Source organism: Zingiber officinale, chromosome 6A (genome assembly GCF_018446385.1).
Source record: "Zingiber officinale cultivar Zhangliang chromosome 6A, Zo_v1.1, whole genome shotgun sequence".
NCBI classification, from domain to species: Eukaryota; Viridiplantae; Streptophyta; class Magnoliopsida; order Zingiberales; family Zingiberaceae; genus Zingiber; species Zingiber officinale.
In genome coordinates this window covers 101,941,733-101,962,526 of record NC_055997.1, presented here as the reverse complement: position 1 = coordinate 101,962,526, position 20,794 = coordinate 101,941,733, and the positions used below count along the sequence as shown (strand labels likewise).

The 20,794-nt window shown below is 42.1% G+C and overlaps 1 protein-coding gene across 1 annotated transcript; it reads right to left on the bottom strand.

Moving 5' to 3' along the window:
• Positions 1–1,325: 1,325 nt before the first annotated feature.
• Positions 1,326–2,357, bottom strand: LOC121995100 (pentatricopeptide repeat-containing protein At1g06270-like). The gene has a single exon (XM_042548928.1). It carries the CDS (start codon positions 2,355–2,357, stop codon positions 1,326–1,328), a length of 1,032 nt encoding a protein of 343 aa, XP_042404862.1.
• Between the last annotated feature and the right edge of the window lie 18,437 nt (positions 2,358–20,794).

Genomic DNA, 20,794 nt, shown 5'->3' with positions numbered 1-20,794 from the left:
CAAGCATCTCCAAGGAAGGATTCATTATCAAATTCTCTATTGTTACTCCATGGGCAATAGCAGCAAGCTGCAGGATGCCACGTTGGGCGATGGTGCTAGCAGCTATTGCTTCAAGTTTAGTTCCAAGTTCATCAATCACAATAACTTGTGGCATATGATTCTCCACTGCTTCAATCAATACCTGGTTGACATGGAAGCAAACTAATGGATAGCTATGAATAAAATCCTTAAGCTTGCATTTACAATCTTACATGCTACAGTTTCTTTCTTTCTTTTTTTTTTTTAATTTTTATTTATTTATTTTTTTTTTATTTTAACAGGGAGAGAAATAAGAGGAAAGAAACCAAGGATTGAAAAATTAATTACAGATCTTACTCCATAAAGAAGTATCAAATCTTCCTCCAAATTTCGGCATTGATCTAGTGTTTGTTCAACCTACATAATGGCATCCTTTCACGACTCAAGTTTGTGACCTCTCAATTCTTGACAACTAGTTCCTAATGGACTGATAGGCTTAATCTTCATTTCTCTGATGGAACTAGTTATCCTCTCTGGTATCCAAGGAGAAGCAATGAAATCAAATACTGTGCGCGAGAGGAGCGGGCGCGAGAGGGAGGATTGTCGCGAGAGGGAAAAGTTGTGCGCGAGAGGGAGGATCGCCGCGAGAGGAGCGCAGCTAGATCGCTACGAGAGGGAGGATCGCCGCGAGAGGGAAAAGTTGTGCACGAGAGGAGCGGCGAACACGTTTTTTTTTTTGTGAATCGGGAACCTCTGAGTGGCAGATTGAAATTTGATAGATCTGTAGGGTGATTTTTGTCTCAAACGATAAATAATGAAGGGTAATTTTGTTTTAAAATTTTTATTAACCCCGGAATCAAAGAAAATTTTATGTTTATGAGATTTTGTGATTCCTGATTATATGTCTAAATTGTTAATATGTCAGACATGCATCATGACTTAGGAATCATCAATTATTTAAACCAAACAAGATTATCCTTAATAACTTTGGATGGATAATTAAGATTATCAAATAATCCTGAACTAAACGCGCTCTAAATAATATATACATGCCAAATTAAGATTCTCAATCATCATTACGACGGATTGGTACGATTACAATCATTTGATTACAATAAAACTTAGTGTGATTATAATAATTTGATGACGATTTGAAAAATTACGTCTGATATAAATAATGTATAACACCAAGAAAACGCTTTCATAATCACGATCGGATTCTAAAAATTAAACAAAACGATTTTGGATTTCACGCCAAATGAGGCCCACCATTCTCTTCGGGCCAGTCGGCTGGTCGCGCAGTAATTTCACGAGCGGATCTCGGCGAGCCGCCTCCTGACCTCGGCGGCGAGTTCGGACTGCCCGATCGATGACAGCCCCTCCACCACCCTCTGCCGCACCCCAATGTAAGGGACGAACCCCTTTGCCGCCATCTCCGCCACAACCCGCGCCGCCGCCACCACTTCTCGGCTCTTCAAGCACCCTTCCACCGCCGCCTCGTACGCCTCGAATCCCACGGCGCACCCTGACCTCTCCAACACCCTCACCAGATCCGCCGCCTGCCCTGCCTTCCCCTCCGCCCGCATCGCCTCCACCACCCGCGCCACCGTCCCCTTCCGTGGCGCCATCCCCCTCCGCACCACCATCTCCACAAGGAGCTTTGGCGCTGCCTCCCCGTCCATCGCTTCGATGACCTCGCAGTAACTCCCGGAGTCAGGATCGATTCCGGCGGCGGACATGCCTCGGAGGACGGAGGCGGCTTCCTCAGTTTCCTGGGAGGCGCAGAGGGAGGAGATGAGGTAGTTGAGGGTGTTGAGGTCCGGTGCGCGGAAGCCAAGGGGGCGCAGAGAGGATATGATGCCAGCGACCGAACAGCGGTGACGGACTGCGATCCAATTGAGGGGGAGCGCGAGGCGGGTCTCCCGGGGAGGGGGGATGCCGGAGCGGAGAACCAGCTGGAGGACGGCGAGCGAAGAAGGGAGGCGGATGGAGGAGGGGGGATTGCTGCTCGGGATAGGATTGGGAAGGGTGAGGGAGAGGAGGTCGGCGTAGGCGGGGAATGGGATGGAGCGTGGTCGGACGGCGTTGAAAGAGGAAAGCAGATCAGCGATGGTGGCAGCGGCGAGAGTCGGGGGCAGGTGAATTAGAAAGGAGAAGGCATTAGGGTTAGGGCTAGAGTGAGAATAGTGATTGAGGAGACGTGGAATGCTGATGTGGTCGCCGGATTGGACTGCGGACCTGACGGCGAGCTGAAGAGGGGTTTCGATAGGATCGATAGAAGCGGAAAAGCGGCGGCGCTGACAACAGCGAAACAGACCAAGTGGGTTTGCATAGGCCATCGTCCTCACGGATCACGCCTTCTCATCTGCTTTTTAATTCTTAAGAATTAGGCAGAAGTATTACCGAGGTCTACCATTTTTATTAGTATCTCATTAACCTCCTCTTTCCATACATATTGAACATTTTCGAAATTTTAGAGAGGAAAATGCCGCGTAAGCTATTAGAAATTTTTTTTACAAATATATCATAACTGAGATAATAATACGATAGTCCCGGGATCCGTCTAAACTATTAGAACATCCTTAGATATGATATATATCATCATTCAAACATTGTAGCCTTTAAAAATCTAAATTTTATCTTTTAAATATATTAAATTTCATAATTAATTATTCCACCGATCACGGTCTTATGATCTCTTTATTACTTTACCTATAATTTTATATTTAAATATAATTAATTTTATTTAAGGTAAAAAATAAAAAAAAATAGTAAAAAAAACATTGAATTAAACAAAAAGTAACGTCGGCCTGCCCACCTACAGACGCACTTCAATGCTGCAACTTTTAATTTTTTTAACTTAACAATAAGTTTTAAAATTATAAATAATTTTAAAATTATTAAATCATATATTCATTTACTATTTTATTCTATCAATTAACTATTTTTTTAATCAGTCTAATCAATTTTACTCTTGTATCACAAAATTAAAATTTTAAATAAATTTGTCAACTGATTTATTAATTTTTTTTTTGTCAAAGTCAATTTTATATAAAATGAATTGTTTGATCAAACAATTTCGGATTGATATGAAATTAATTCTTATGTATTCGACTATCTCTCCTGATTATATTTATGCCCTCAAATATTAATTTAACTCAATATATTAAGAGCGGTGTGTTTAAAAAATTTAATTCATATTTAAAAATCATTACTCTCAATATATTAAATCAAATTAGTATTTGAGCGCATGAATATAATCAGGAGAAGTAGATAAGCATATAGAAATTAGTTTCATGTCAATCCAAGGTCATTTGGTCCATCAATCGATTTTGCTCAAAATTAGCTGATGGACCAAACGACATCGGATTGATATAAAACTAGATCATATATGTTTGGCTAGTTCTCTTGATTATATTCATGCCCTCAAACATCAATTTGATTGGTCAATATAATGAGAGCAATGATTTTTAGGTTATCAATATCTCATTCTCAATCTCAGACATCTCTTCAACATGAGAGCAATGATTTTTAGGTTCGTCATTGTCAACTAGAAGTGTTATCAATGCCTCATTCTCAATATCGAACATCTTCTTAGGTTTGATTTTACGAACATTCTTCGTAAGTTAGGCTGTTGAGAAGTCAACTCATGACTTAGCATATCACTCTCATTCGATTGACTAGACTCAGACATCCCTTTTAATACCTCTCTTGTTGATGATATCTCATCCTCCTCAAATAGAGGAATATTTTTATCAACATCATCTCTGGTTGGGAACTCTGTTTTGAGAAAAGTTACATCTCTCGAATCTCTTTCGGAGATGGTTGCATCTTGTTGCTCACCTATGAAAACATAACTTTTATAGGTCTCATGATATCTAATAAAGACACATTTCTTACCCCTAGGTCCTAGTTTTCTATACTTGTGAGAACTATCATGAATACAAACAGCTGACCTCCAGGGTCTCAGATGACTTAAATCTCATTTTCTGCCCATCCAACATTCATATTGGGTAGATGGAACTGACTTTGAAAACATTTTGTTAAGTATATATGCCGCAGTTAAAAATATATCTCCCCAATAGGAGATCGACAAATTAACCTGCGCCATCATAGACCTAACTATTTTAAGAAGAGTTTTATTTATTCTTTCAGCTACCCCATTTTGTTGTGGAGTTCTAGAGACTAAATCCAATTATGAAGAATGATAGTCAATTTAAACAACTCAAATCAATTCATCACAAACTTACAACTGTATAATTAGTGGTGGAGTGAGGAATTCAAACATGGAGGGAATATTGCAATATGAGCTGAGCACGACCAAATTTTTTTTGAACGGTTAATTAATTATATGTAATTAAAAAATATATTTTTTAAATAATTTTGCACACTGGAAAAAAGGTATAATATTATAAAAAGCCTATAAAATAATATTAAACAGTCTACTAATGAATACATGACAATTGCATTCTTCGAGACTCCATGTTTTGAAAATGCTACAAAATTAGCTCATTGTCGACAGTATTAAAAACATCTTTCTCGATATAAACTACCAAACTATCATTCATCCATTCATCTCTAATCCTATTTCGTAAATCTATTTTGACAATATTCATTGCCGAAAACATCCTTTCAACGGTTGCAGCAGTAACTGGAAGAAGTAAGGCTAGCTCAATCATCTAATAAATCAAAGGAAACATATGGTTCTTCATTTTTTCAATCATTTTCTTTGCAAGAGCTCCCAAATCTGAAATGCCTTCAAACCGTTCATCTGATATGATGTCGTCAATATATGTTTCAAGCTCTTGTTCAACCAGTATACACTCATTCCAAGAAAAATCATCCTCATAAAAATGAGTTAGACGCACTAACTTTTGTACATCAAATCTAGAGAATGAGTTTCTAGGGTCAAGACATGACGTACAAATCAGTAAATCTATAGTTATTTCAGAGAAATGATTATCCATCTTCTATAGAATAATATTAATAACCTGTAATTTAAAAACCAAATAACAAAGGTAAAAAATTAATAAATATGCTACTATTTAAAAGAATTTAATTGACTACAAATAAAGAAAAGAATTATGAAGTTAGCTCACAAAAGATTTTAACATAGTAGTAGTGATAAAAATTAACATTTTTTCATCGTCGTTCTTCAAACGACTACGGCTGTTGATGGTATATATCATATTAATTATTTCAATAGAATGAGTGTTACAAAACTTCTTCAAGTCTTCAAGTAAAACATCTCATTCAAAATCTCTCAATTTTTGCAATTTGCCTTTCACATTATTGATCAAGCACATCACATTCACAATATTTTGATCTTTTTCTTGTAGAACCGTTGACAAATGATTTATGATTGCCAATATACATTCCATCAATAGTAGCATAAATACAAATTCATACCTCTCCATTTTTTTCAACCAAAGTTCTACTTAAACCTTTAGAAGAACTATCACCATCATCAATTAAATTTTGAAGAACCTCTATAACAAATGGCCACATTTGTCCAATATGACATAAAGTTGAATGATGAGACCCCCGTTGTGTATCTCTAGTCTAGCTAGACTAGTTTCTTAGTTTAGTCCTCTACCAAAACTAATCTCTCCTTTTTCAAGAAGTTTAACTTTTCTGTCATGTGCAAGTTATCAAAATTTGTCGACCCTTTTGCAAGATGATGCAGATATGTTCATAATCAAACCAACAATCCACATGAAATCTCAAACATATTAATTTTCTTGAGCAATAACTACAACTACTAGCTGAAGTTGATGAGCAAAATAATGAGCATACCTTGCATAAGGATTTTCTTTCATTATTAGTGATTTTAAGCCATTAAATTCTCCAGACATATTTAAAGCACCATCATATCCTTGCCCCCTCAATCTCGCCACTGACAAACCATACTTAGCAAATAAAGCGTCGATTGCCTCCTTCAAACAAGCAGTTGTAGTAGTTGCAACATGAACTATAGTCATAAATCGTTCAATCACCTCTCCATGTTTGTTCAGATATCTAATAACACTGTCATTTGCTCTTCCACTAAACAATCACAAGCCTCTTCAAGTATTAAAGTGAACCACATATCTCCAAGATCAGCTAGAATAAACATTTGTGGTCTCAACTGCACAAGCATTCACCAATTGCTTTTGAATTTTTATGGCAATCATTTGATTATTTCTAGGTGCATTCATTCCAACAACTGCCGCAACTTCTGGACATTCTGAGTTATACCATTTGAGCAATTCTAAAAAATTTCCTCTATTGGATGATGTTGAAGACTCATCATATCCCCGAAAAGATAATCCTTATAACAAAAAAAATCGAATTACTTTTAAAATGGCAGTCAGGCGTTTGTGATAAGTAACTTCAATCTCATGTTTCCCCGATGAAAATGAACACTCCACACTTTGTCTTTGATTCTTGAAACCCTCAAACTGTATTTTTGCCTCATTGTGCGCACTACCAACTCCACCTACATGCTCATTGAATTTTTCAATAGGATTTTTTCAATTTACGAAACCAGATCTCGTAAACACATCATCTCCTCCAAACCTTATATTACTAGGTCTAAAAAGATAACACCAGAAACAAAAGACTATATCCTTTGGAACACTATACTCCAACCAATCATGGTCTTTAAACCAAACCTCTCTGAAACATCTATTGTGTTTACCTATTTTTTTTCTTTGAAAATTATGGTCTTGACGTTGACAAGGACCCATAGCAACGTATTCTTTTCGAACAATCTCTAACACTAACATCATTCTCTTCAACTGGTTTTCATAAATCAGGATCATCAATAATTTCTACTTCACTATTCAGATTTCCAATATTTTCAAATAAAATTTGTGAAGGAGGAGGAGGAGGTGGTGGATGTGGCCTTGTGGTGGAGTAGACTCTTCATCGGGAACACTAAACGATTCAATTTAACTCCTGGGTCTCTTTGCAAATATTTCAACATTTTCTACAAATTAACATATATAGGAAAAAATTATCAATATAAAGTATTATTTTACTAAACTTAATGTGAACAATTTAATAATAACATAATTCTTATAAAAAATATATACAATGTAGATATAATGATTTCCTAATAAAAATAAATTTAAAATCCAAACCAAGTAGAGAATGCTCTGGAACATCACATTATAAGATACAATAATTTGGTTGTTAGTTGCAAAACATAGTGGTTTCTCTTTACCAATGGAAGTATAAATGAGCTATCCGTATCAAGCACAAATTAAACAACAAACGAATATTTTCAAAGGCAGGTAGCACAACATCAGAATAATGGAATACAAATCAAACAAAAATGTCAGAAATGTGAGTTGTGATCTACCTGATTGCTTGGTAAACAAAATCAACAGCTCTGGCCCTACACTTAGAATGTATAGTATGTTTTTTTATCTAGGCCTGTGTGGGTAACTACCTACACTGGGCCTAGGTAAGCTCCGCCTCTATATCCTCCAATCCATCTCTGTCGGTAAAATCCTATAATACTAGGAGTTTCATTGTCACCGCCAACTATGATTGAACCACCATCTGAAAGTCGCCAAAAACTACATTAGGGCAGATCAATATGTCCTAATCTCACTCCTCCCCAGATATCCATACATTACCACCATAACCAATAGGATACCAATGAATGAGAATGGAAAGGTTCAAAATCTAGAAAAAAAAAGTATGAATCAAAGTGGATAATACCTTCATAATTCAAAGCTCAGATCTATGCTAGATCAACAGATCCAAACAGCATCACCTAAATAGATCTAATGGTCTTATAGTGATTGCACTAGCAAATCCCTATCTTTCCCCTCTTTAAAAGGTTGTCCAGTTGAATCAAACCAAAAAGAACACAAATTGTGTTCAATCTTATTAGCCTTGTTCCTTTGAAACTAGCTCAGTTCCTATCTGGCTCTTGCTCAACCCAATTGGAAGATCCTCAAGACCTCACCAAACTCTAATTCCACCTATAGGAATTGAATTAGATCCTAATTGATTACAATTGATCCAAATCTTGCCGAAATTGATCAATTATGTTGCATTTAATTACATCAGTTGGCATAATTGAAACCTAGATATAACATCTGTTGGATATTGGGGCCTAAATGGACCAATACGATTTTGAGGAGGAAAAATCGGAAGCCATCAATTGTTGAAAGTCGTAATTGACTTCAAAATTGAAATCTACGTTTCGCGTAGATAGATTTAGACTATTAATTTGCTCAAAACCGATTAAGGGTGAATGAAAAATTAATGTTCAAAGTCGGCCCAAAATAACGTTGGTTATTCATTAAGGAAATGCAAGGGAGAATAGTCCCACATTGGAAATTTCCGATGTGCATTCCTTACTTATTAATGATGTTGAGTTATTGGAGTTAACTCAGAAAAGTACCAGGTACTCTCTGCTCAGGGGCGAGCAGGTGCTCGCACCTGTGAGCCCGCCACCCGCCACGTGCGCAATGGGCGCTTTGTAGGCGCACTTTGCACTTCGCATCGTCGCGAGGAGCATTGAGGAGCTTAAATTTATGCTCCAGGTGACATTGCAGTGCCTACATGGCACTCGGGTGACGTGTCAGGCTAGTACGTGCCTATGTGGCATCCTCGTGGGCAAAGGGAGATGACTGGACAGTTGGTTGGGCGAACGGATGGCAGCCGTTGATCAACGTTGATCAAAGAAGTATGGTGGATCGCTTGTGATGCGATCTAGAGCGTTGGATCACAATGAGTCACGATCTGACGGCTTGGGATGAGACATGATCTGAAGCATCGGATCAATGGATCCAGATCCGATGGCTGATAGATTTGAGGGTCACAACTCTTAGATCTGATGGATGAGATTAAAGGGGCTATGTGAAGGGTTATAACTCTTCAGTCCGGACGGCCCAGATTAATCCACCCAAAGGTCACACCCCTCCCTAAAGCCTCTTCCTTCTGTATAAATAGAACCCTCCAGATTGGAATCAAATCACTCAACTTAATCTTCTCTTCCTCAAGTATTCACTCACTCATCTTGTGCATTCAAGAGTCCAAGAAGCCTACGAGAAGGTTCGCTGGTCTCGGAAGCCGGAGTGCTACGATTCCGAGACGATTGTCGTCGTTGTATCTTGGGAACGAATTGCAACAATCCGTTAAGCACCGTAGCGGAGCAATATCGTTTACGGAGATAGTGTCGAACATTAGCCTCGACGATCAGTTTGCATACTCCGGAATTTACCGGAATCAACAACATCTGCATTTATCATCTACTCATTTGATTCTCTTGGTTTTTTTTAAAGAAATGATGCCTGGTACTACTCTTCTGATGCTTAAATTGCCCCATGTGCTGTCCTGCTTCATTGATCAGTTCATTTATAGATATCGATTTGCAATACTTTATTAACTGGTATGTGGTATTAGTTCACATCGTATTTTTTAATTCATGTAATGATTAACATATGTTTCTATTTTTATATTTTTATGTTAGAAAAACTATGTCAGATAAACCACCTTTGCCTATCAAGTCTAATTATTTCTTGGCATTTATTTTAACAGGTTTTCGTAAGACTGATGAATTATCATTTCAAGAGGTAAAAAAATGATTCGTTTGCTTCCAGCCTCCTGTTAATTTATCTTTAGGTTAATATGAAGAAGGTAACCATGAGTGATTACTAGCTATTAGTGTAGAAGCCAAGATATAATAGAAGGTATGCTTGAAAGCGCTGAGTTTCGATCCTAAGAAAGTGCTAAAGATACACATGCAATATTTATTTCACAGTGTAAAATTTGTCTTTTTAGAAATTATAATGTTGCACAGTTGTTTGACTTGGGATTGTTCACCATACAAGATTTTGTAGCCATGCTCATGCTTAGTTAAGAACTAGGATAAGCAGTATAATACAAGAAGGTGATTCCTTTATGGATGGTCGGATATCCTTTTCTTGTCATTCAACTTCAAATACATTTTGTTTTATCTCTTTAAAAATTTTATGTTAGCAACTTGGAAGAGCATGTTCTCATCTAAATGACCATTGGACCGGTTGGATCCAACTGAGGTCCAATTCTCTGCAGCTGAATTCTGGGTATGACCCTGAGATGCAGAATCTGTAGGGAGAATTTTTAGTTGGTGCAACTTGCCAATGTAGCAATTGGTTTCTCGCTATGGTATATAGAATGATAAATGTATCATTCCACATGTTATAATCTTTGTAGAAACAATTTCATTTGAATATTTTTATGAAAATTTTTAAGCTTCTATTATTTAAAGAAAATTCTAAGTTTTTTTAAAAAATATTTATTGAGGTGCCTACCTGGTTAATTAGTTTTGCTTTAGATCATATTTTTCATTTTGCGCCACCTCTCGTGTATCTTATTTTATCAAGGTTTATTCAATACTTCAAGTTGCTACCATCATAGCTATTTGAAAGCTTATGAATTGAGACTATAAAATTTTGATTTTACCTATATGAAATCTTTTTGGAAAGATATATGCAGCCATGATTTAGATATCTTATCTCTTTGGATGACAATCATATAAAATGGTATGATAATAACCTTTGTATAATTTTTGTATTTTCTTGGAAATTTCTACAATTTATTTAAATTTCAATTTGTACCAGTTTGTCAATTTCTATTGAGCATATTTTTTTTTCTTTGATGTATCCTTAAAGAATTTGTGTCTCTCCTACTCCAACAAAGAGGGTCGGCATTTAACTGTCAGGGGTTAACAAATTCTGATCATGCACCTTGAATCAAATTGAAAACTGATCCTAATTCTAAATTTTAGAATTTTTTTTTTTGAAATATGTGATAGATGGGTTTCAAATGTTTTCCTGAAATATGGATGCTTTCAATAAAGGCTTTCATTTCTGATCAGTTATCAAATGGCAGAGAGAAAACATGGAGGAATCATAGCTTAAATATGAAAAAAATGAATATTGTCATTTCTTTTTTTTGGTTTTGCTTTTGCTTTTACCAATTCACACAGGCATTTTCCTAGATGTTGAAGATCATTTTCATTGAAAGATGTCTTTCAACAACAATAATGACCAAAAGATGTATTTCCTAAACAATAATGCAGTGTGTCACTACCATGAACAAATTGGTGTTCGTGCCATTTTTACAATTCACACTATAAAATTTAGCCTCTAACCCTTATGCGCGATATCATTAAACTTTCTACGCCAATGCTTCTTTATGAAAGTATTATGTTAATATTAGGGATTGTGTTCCTGAGTTCATCCAAATATTAATTGCTAATATTAGGGATGTTAAAGCTGTATTAGCATGTTCAGTTGGTGAAGAGAGTTCACAAGCTCTATCAGACAAAACACAATGTCAACTCAAAGCCATTGTTGTGACAAGGGAACATAAAGCAATTAATCTATCTACAAGAACACGTACGCATGTATCCAGAAGGTGAGAGTTTTTATGTCCTGCAAAATAGTTGCATTGTTGGAACTTGTATGACACTAAGAACGAAACTATGCACTCATATTAATCTCTTTGAGCTACATTGAATGTTGTTTGCAATTCTATTGAATTTGAATGCATAAGCTATAAATTGTAACAGTTGAATTTTTTCAAGTGCTATTTTAATTATCTATTTCTTAAACAACTGTGCTATGATGTGTGATGGATATATTATAAAAGCAATTCAAAGAATTTATGCATGTATGCATGCCATTTTTGTAACAGTGTTATAACCAACAGGCTAGAGGTTATGTGAGTTATAATGGACGATTGCAAGGACGACTTCAGGTTTCTAGAGCATTTGGAGATCGATAGTTCAAGAAGAATGTAAATGTTGAAATGCTTTTTCTCGAAGATTTAATAGAAAGTATAGTCGCTTGATTATCTAAGTTTATGATTTTATATAACTGATATAGATTCTACTTATTTTAAAGTCATATACTCTTTTGTAGAAAAAAAATTATGTTACTAAATGAATTTTTTATTATCAATTTGAATTGTTTAGCTTAAATGTGATGTTTATGGTTGAATGTGATATTATAATTGTTTGAGTTTTGATTTTATAATTGTGTATGTGGTATATGTATGTGATATTATAATTTGTATGCGGTATCTGTATGTGATATTTGAATGATTATAATCGTAACGCTCCTACGTGCTACGAATGCACTTAATTGCAACATGTGGCACGCCCTGCGAATGCTCTTAATTGCAGTGTGTGTTGCGCACTGTGAATTCTCGTAACCACAACGGTGCCATGCGTTGTGAATGCTCTCAATCGCACCGTGTGATGTGCGTTGTAAATGCTCTTAACCATAGCATGCGACACACACTATGAATGTTGTCGATTGCTCTTAACCACAGTGCGTGGTGCATGCTACGAATGCTTTTAACCATAGCACGCCCACACGTTGTTGATTCTTTATGACTTTTAACAGTTTACAGTTGTGCAGCGTGCAATGCGCGTTACTGATAATATAATTGCATGCTATGGAAAATCATATTTGTTATAGTGCACTTGACAGATTTGACTTCTCCTTCTTCAAATGCTTGCACCAAGAATGGATATTGAACTCAAAGAAATCTAAATAAGAACTTAACATGAAAATATTTAGCTTGAGATTTAGCTTGAGATGGAAGCTTTATCTTGAAACTGAATGTTTTGCCTTCTTATATGAATGCCTGACTCGAACAGAGCTGCAAGTCTTTTTTTAGACATCAGTCGACTAATGCACACACCTACTTGATTGATATAATCTCTAACAACTATTCCTTCTATTGAACAACCTCTGAACCTTCTAAAATATATCTGATATTATCGATAATTTGAACATCAGCCGACTATTGCATTCAATCAATCAATTTATAACAATCAGTCGAATTTAATAGTTGAATCGATTTTCTTTTGTTTGATTTCTGATCATTATCAGTCAACAGTCAACTAATATCCATAATCAATCGATTGATAGGATCAATTGAATTTATCAATTGAATCGATTTGTCCCTGGTCAACATTAGTCCAATGATACCAAGCATCAGCCAATTGAGTTACTCGAATTTTGCAAATCCCGAACACATAAGCAATCCTTTTGTTTTCAGAGAATTAGACATTGATACTCTTGTATCAGTCGACTGTTTTTTATTTTCAACCATCCTAATGATTGAAATCGTCTAACTTCATCTACCCATGATTCTTGTTACCTCATGCTAGAGAACCCTATTCCTTGGATTTTCGTGCCTAGAAACTCCACGCGTATTCATTTGCGCTACATCTAATCTCCTAATATACTCAAGCTTTGCTTCTTGCTAACGATCAAGTCTCTAACTTTCTTAAACTCTACCGCCTTGCATCTGATCACTTGACCTAGACTTTTCTACCTTGCATCCTGTCACCCGACCAACAAGGACTCCTACATGCTTAATACAAAGGTGAGATATCATTTTATTCAACTTAACTTAAATCCTATCAAATATCAAAATTATATTTCATGGCCATGACTGTACCAACGCTTATTTCTCTTTCAAAATATGACATTTGTGATTTTAGTTGTTGATCCTGTCCGAAGGCTTAGTCGGACGGAGGTTGATCGCGGTGGCCGAGTTATTGACGGAAAGTCGTGGACGATTCGGCTCCCATGGGCGGCTGACGCTGCTGCAGGACCCTGCACACACTCAGACGATCTCCCTCATTCACGTTAGAGACCAGAACCAAGGGAAAAAGTCCCCGGATCAGGCCCTCCGACGCTCAAGTCAGGTCCTTTTTCCCTAGAAAAAGCAGAGAGACTAAAAACGAAAAGTTGTGGAAAAAGTGACGAGAATGCGCGTACCCGCGTACGAGGAATCTCCTCCTTTTTATGCACCCGCCTTGCTTCCAGAACCTGCCAACCTGTCAGAAAACGTTAGACGCTGGGCTTTGTCGTATATCCCCGACACCTGTCGTGCTGCTATTGGTCGTGAAGGCATCTTCTTGTTTAGGAACCTTCGCCTTTACACAGGGGTTTTGTCTCGTAGTGAAGGACATCTGTCAGGCTGCCATTGGTTATGAGAGCATCCTCTCGCTTAGGAACCTCCGCCTCCGCACATCTCCCTGGTATGCAATGATTACCCTTGACGAACAGTTGTGATCCTCCGACTCCTGCACAGCTTAGCTCGTCCTATTTATCGCGGTCTGCATCTACCTCACACCCCTCGACCAGATCTCGCCTCTATGCGTTACTTGTTAGTCGGGCTAACCCTGAACAGCCCTGTCGATCACGGTCTGTATTCTGTACCCTGTATTTGCCGGCCCTCGACTGTAAGCCCGTGGATCGGGCTGTCTTTACACAGCCCTGTCGCTTCCGGCCTGTGACTGGTGACTCGCTCTTCCGGATCTTCGAGTCGCAGACCTGCAGACCGAGCCGTTTCTACACAGCCCTGCCGCTTCCGACCTTTGATTTGTGGCTTGCACTTCCGGGCCTTCGAGTCGCAGACCTGCAGACCGCGACCTTTGATTTGTGGCTTGCACTTCCGGGCCTTCGAGTCGCAGACCTGCAGACCGAGCCGTCTCTGCACAGCCCTGCCGCTTCCGTCCTTTGATTTGTTTCCTGTCCCTCGACCATAGGCCTGCAGCTTGCGCTGCCTCTACCCAGCTTTGCCGATCCCGACCTGTATCCCAGGTTCCGCTCGCCGACTTCCTTTGTTTTCCCACAGCCTCGCCTGCTTGAACAACCAGTCTGCCTGACCTCTGCCTGTTCCATAGGCTAGCCTTTTGACTGCCTAGTCAGCTTGACTATTGACCGTCACGTCCTCTTGACTTTTGACCGCTAAATGGTCGTGACCTTTCTCCCCCTTTCCTCTTGGGGCCCTCCACTGCTAACCGTATCACAAGTCTCCCTCACAAGTCTAGTCGAAGGAAGACGAAAGTCTGACTGACTAGACCTCAGCACATCTCTGAGATCTCAGCATATCTCTGTGACCTTAGCCTATCTCTGTGTCTCTACCTCAGCATATCTCTGTGACCTCAGCCTATCTCTGTGCGCTCTGCTTCTTGCCTTACGCATCTACCTTTGTGTCGCGTCGCCTGGAATACCATGCCTCCTTAATTGCTTTGCCAGTCGCTTGGGGTACCGTGCCCACACAGTTGCTTTGACTTGGCCATCCAACCTCTTTATAAAGAGCCTTACGATCGTTTCTTTATTCTATCTTCTCCTGCCACGCCTTCCCACTTTCTTTTGCTAACCCGCGTTACACGACCTTCTTCCCCGCGATGCATTCTCCTTTTTCTGAGGAAGTTGATCAACCACCTTCCCAAACGCGAATAGATCAGCTCACCTTACAACTTGCCGAGAAAGAACGTGAACTGGAACGCGTATCCCAGGATCGAGCTCGTCAGCTAGCTGCGCTACGCTCTATGGAAGCCCAGTATCGTGTCGCGAAGTCTTGCGTGCATTCTGAGAAGGCGAGGAAAGAGGAATGTCAGGCTAGCCTGCAGCGCCAACTCAGCTTTCAGGAACGCTTGAAACAAGAGCATGAAATGGAGCTATCTCTCCTCCGTGCGTATCTCGACGACAAGCAAGACACGATCGCCCGGCAACAAACAGTCATCAACTCCCTACATGCGCAGCTGGCTCGAGCCTTGAACGCCCCAGGGGCTCCTGAGTCCCCAGACATTTCTTCATGCGGCAGTGCTCATTCTCCATGACCAATCCTTTCCCCGAGTTAACATTAGTTCAGGCCATAGTTGTCTCAGTGGCTCCTTTGCCGCCAAGCGTTCCCTCCTGTGGCCTTAGCTGTATCGCCTGCTAATTGAACTGTGCTACTGTACTTGTATATCTATCCTTTTCCGACCTAGTCTTTCCTGCTCAATTTTCATCTAGCAAGCATTTTTAGAAACTGGCTCGTATGTAAGAGCTAAGAGTTGTATCATGACTCCTCTTTACGTATGAATTTTGGATAATAAAACCAACATAGTGCTTGAAAATTAAAACTGCAATAAACGTGCAAAACCTGATGCCGCAGTTAACATCGATGCATTAGGGGTAGGGTGGATGGCCTACCGTACTTCGTGCCTTGCTTGTTTGCTGCATATTTGCAATTTGTATAAAGGAGCTAAAATGAAGCCAGATGTAGCTGACCTGATTATTTGGAAACGCTCCGCACAATGTGAGGCATATCCCTCTAAGAGGTAGTTAGGCGTGGGCGTCGAGTTCGCTTATGATTTTCGCAGGGGGGTTGATTTTTGATTCCCGCATGGGGGCAAACCTGAAAGGTCGTTGGGCGTGAGGACAGAGCTCACTTCTAACTTGCACTGGGAGCCGACCTGAAAGGTCGTTGGGCGTGAGAACAGAGCTCACTTATAACTCGCACTGGGGCGAGAGTCTGGGACTACCGACCTAAAAGGTCGTTGGGCGTGAGCACAAGGCTCACTTTTAATTCTCGCATGGGAGCCGACCTGAAAGGTCGTTGGGCGTGAGAACAGAGCTCACTTATAACTCGCACTAGGGCGAGAGTCTGGGACTACCGACCTAAAAGGTCATTGGGCGTGAGCACAAGGCTCACTTTTAATTCTCGCATGGGAGCCGTCGTTGGGCGTAAGAACAGAGCTCACTTATAACTCGCACTGGGGCGAGAGTCTGGGACTACCGACCTAAAAGGTCGTTGGGCGTGAGCACAAGACTCACTTTTAATTCTCGCATGGGAGCCGACCTGAAAGGTCGTTGGGCGTGAGAACAGAGCTCACTTATAACTCGCACTGGGGCGAGAGTCTGGGACTACCGACCTAAAAGGTCGTTGGGCGTGAGCACAAGACTCACTTTTAATTCTCGCATGGGAGCCGACCTGAAAGGTCGTTGGGCGTGAGAACATATCACTTATACTGGGGCGAGAGTCTGGGACTACCGACCTAAAAGGTCGTTGGGCGTGAGCACAAGGCTCACTTTTAATTCTCGCTTGGGAGCCGACCTGAAAGGTCGTTGGGCGTGAGAACAGAGCTCACTTATAACTCGCACTGGGGCGAGAGTCTGGGACTACCGACCTAAAAGGTCATTGGGCATGAGCACAAGGCTCACTTTTAATTCTCGCATGGGAGCCGTCGTTGGGCGTGACAACAGAGCTCACTTATAATTTGCACCGGGGTGAGAGTCTGGGACTACCTACCTAAAAGGTCGTTGGGCGTGAGCACAAGGCTCACTTTTAATTCTCGCATGGGAGATCGTTGGGCGTGAGCAGAGCTCACTTATAACTCGTGACCGGGCGAGAGTCCGAACTAAAAAGTCGTTGGGCGTGAGCACAAGGCTCACTTTAAATTCTCGCATGGGACAGGTCGTTGGGCGTGAGAACAGAGTTCACTTATAACTCGCCTGGGGTGAGAGTGCGGGACTACCGACCTAAAAGGTCTGGGTGTGAGCACAAGACTCACTTTTAATTCTCGATGGGCCGAAGGTCGTTGGGCGTGAGCAGAGCACACTTATAACTCGCACTGGGGCGAGCCGACCTAAAGGTCGTTGGGCGTGAGCACAAGGCTCACTTTAATTCTCGCATGGGAGCCGACCAGAAGGTTGTGGGCGTGAGAACAGAGCTCACTTATAACTCGTGTTGGGGGCGTGAGCACAAGGCTCACTTTTAATTCGATGGGAGTCGACCTGAAAGGTCGTTGGGCGTGAGAACAGAGCTCACTTATAACTCGTGTTGGGGAGAGTCGACCACAAAGGTCATTGGGCGTGAGCACAAGGCTCACTTTAATTCTCACATGGGAGCCGACCTGAAGGTCGTTGGGCGTGAGCAGAGCTCACTTATAACTCGTCGCACTAGGCGAGAGTCTGGGACTACCGACCTAAAGGTCATTGGGCGTGAGCACAAGGCTCACTTTTAATTCTCGCATGGGAGCACAGAGCTCAGGCTCACTTATAACTCACCGGGGGCGAGAGTCCCGACCTAAAGGTGGTTGGGCGTGAGCACAAGGCTCACTTTTATTCTCGCATGGGAGGTCGATGGGCGTGAGAACAGAGCTCACTTATAACTCCTGACCGGGCGAGAGTCTGGGACTACCGACCTAAAGGTCGATGGGCGTGAGCACAAGGCTCACTTTTAATTCTCGCATGGGAGCCGAGTTGAAAGGTCGTTAGAGAAGAGCTCACTTATAACTCACACCGGGGCGAGAGTACCGACCTAAAGGTGGTTGGGTGTGAGCACAAGACTCACTTTAATTCTACATGGGAGCCGTTGGGCGTGAGAACAGAGCTCACTTATAACTCGCACTGGGGCGAGTCGTTGGGTGTGAGCACAAGGCTCACTTTAAATTCTCGCATGGGAGCCGACCAAAATGTCGTGAGCAGAGCTCACTTATAACTGCACTGGGCGAGTCAGGGACCACCGACCTAAAGGGTTGGGCGTGAGCACAAGGCTCACTTTTAATTCTCGATGGGAGGCCGTTGGCCGTGAGAACAGGCTCACTTATAACTCGTTTGGGCGAGAGTCTGGGACCACCGACCTAAAGGTCGGTTGGGCATGAGCACAAGGCTCACTTTAAATTCTCGTATGGGCGACTTACGAAGGTCGTTGGGCGTGAGAACAGGCTCACTTATAACTTGCACCGGGGCGAGAGTCTGGGACACCGACCTGAAAGGTGGATGGGCGTGAGCACAAGGCTCACTTTTAATTCTCGCATGGAGCCGACCTGAAAGGTCGTTGGGCGTGAGAACAGAGCTCTCTTATTACTCGCACTGGGGCGAGGTCTTGGGCGTGAGCACAAGGCTCACTTTTAATTCTCGCATGGGAGCCGACCGAGGAGGTTGGGCGTGAGCAGGCTCACTTATAACTCGTGTAGGGGCGCGAGTAAAGGCCGGTGGGCGTGAGCACAAGGCTCACTTTAAATTCTGCATGGGTCGTTGGGCGTGAGAGCAGAGCTCACTTATAACTCGTGGGTGAGTCTCCGACTAAAAGGTCATTGGGCGTGAGCACAAGGCTCACTTTAATTTCGCATGGGAGCCGACTGAAAGTCGTTGGGCGTGAGAACAGAGCTCACTTATAACTCGACCGGGCGAGCAGGACTACCGACCTAAAGGTCGTTGGGCGTGAGCACATGGCTCACTTTTAATTCTCGCATGGGAGAGGTCGTTGGCGTGAGAAGAGCTCACTTATGTCTCGCCTGGGGCGAGAGTCTGGGACTACCGACCTAAAGGTCATTGGGCGTGAGCACAAGGCTCACTTTAATTCTCGCATGGGAGCCCAGAAGGTCGTTGGGCGTGAGCAGAGCTCACTTATAACTGACGGGCGAGCAGGCCGACCGAATGGTGTTGTCGTGAGCACAAGGCTCACTTTTAATTCTCGATGGGAGCCGACCTGAAGGTCGTTGGGTGTGAGCAGGCTCACTTATAACTGAGGCGAGAGTCCGAGATACCGGTCGATGGCGCTGGTCCGAGACCAAGTAATACCGTCCGAGACCGTGGCGGCTGCGCGGCCTCGCCCGCGCAGAGGGCCTGTGGTGCCTGCAATTGCGGCCCGAGACCGGCGGCGCCGGGCTCGACAAGGTCGGCATGGCGGTCTGCTACGAGGCCATGAACCGCTCGATCTTCGGCCCGGTCGTGTTCAACTCGGCCGCGCCCGACGACAGCGAAGGCATAGATGCATTGCTCTTCTCCGCCTTCATCCTTCTCGCTTATACCGACCTCATTGCTGTGGTTGATCTGGTCATTATCGCTAGCTTTGGGCTTACTCATTTGCGTCGCGTCTCTCCCTGCAATTCCATTACGCGCAATATAGGATTAAGGATAGAGGAGGGAGTGTAAAAACCTTACTCAACCCTTGGGCCACAGTGCCCTTGCAGCTTATGATGACCCCGCAGTTCTCGCGATGCGCCTGGTTAGCTGCTCAGATCAGGGGCTGTCTAGGCAGAGCTACTTGCCCGGACGGTCCGAGCAAACAGCACCCCGCAGGCCCGTTTGATACTCCTCTGATCTGGCATTCACTTCTGCTGACCGGCTTTGTCTCATTCATGACCCTTTTGAATTGCCTGGCGTCTGTAGCTTTATGAAACTTCCTGCCTAGCCTTGAGCCTTTCACGAAGAATGCTTCTTTTTTGAGGCCATGCCCTTTCATGATTACCTTGCCTTGTCGATCTTTAATGCGTTTCTGCTCGTGATGACACCTGTCCGACGCCTTTACTGCGCACGCCTCCTGACGCCAGCCTCTGACCCTTTTTTGCACCCTTCGGCGCTTATTTCCCATCAGACGGCGCTGGGGCGCGTTACCCCAAAAGATACTCGGCTCGACCCTCGATGTGTCCTAGGAATGAATGGGCTTTATAAACCCTAAAGGCAGTCCGCTTTCCTTACTTCGACGCTTCGCTCTCCTCCTCCCTTCGTTCGCGGCTGTTTCTGACAGTGCAACTCCTCGTTCTCCTGCTTGCGCCCGACCTGTGACCCCTCTTGTCTTCATCCCCCTTGTCTGCTTACTCCTCATAATTATGGATGGTAAGGAACTCTTCTGGTATTCACGTTACATCTCTGATTTAGACCATCACAACCTGTCTGCACTGCAATCCAACTTGGGGCTAGGCGTCGCATATGAGTTTCGTCTTCCCTCACCAGATGAACATCCTTCTTCTCCTCCCGAAGGGTTTATCACTGTTTTTAGGGATCAAATCTTAGGCGGTCTTCGCTTTCCTTTGCATCCTTTTTTCTCCGAGTTGAGTCAGTATTGCGGTATTGGTATCTCTCAGTTTGCCCCCAATGTATTCCGAGCGGTCTGCGGAACCATCATCTTATGCCGTATTTATCAAATTCCCTTGACTGCTAGACTATTCCATCACTTCTATTCCTTCCGGCGAGCCGAGGCGGGGGTA

What these genes read in the sequence shown, in the direction of transcription:
- LOC121995100 (XM_042548928.1), bottom strand. Translation starts at nt 2,357, where the DNA reads ATGGCCTATGCAAACCCACTTGGTCTGTTTCGCTGTTGTCAGCGCCGC.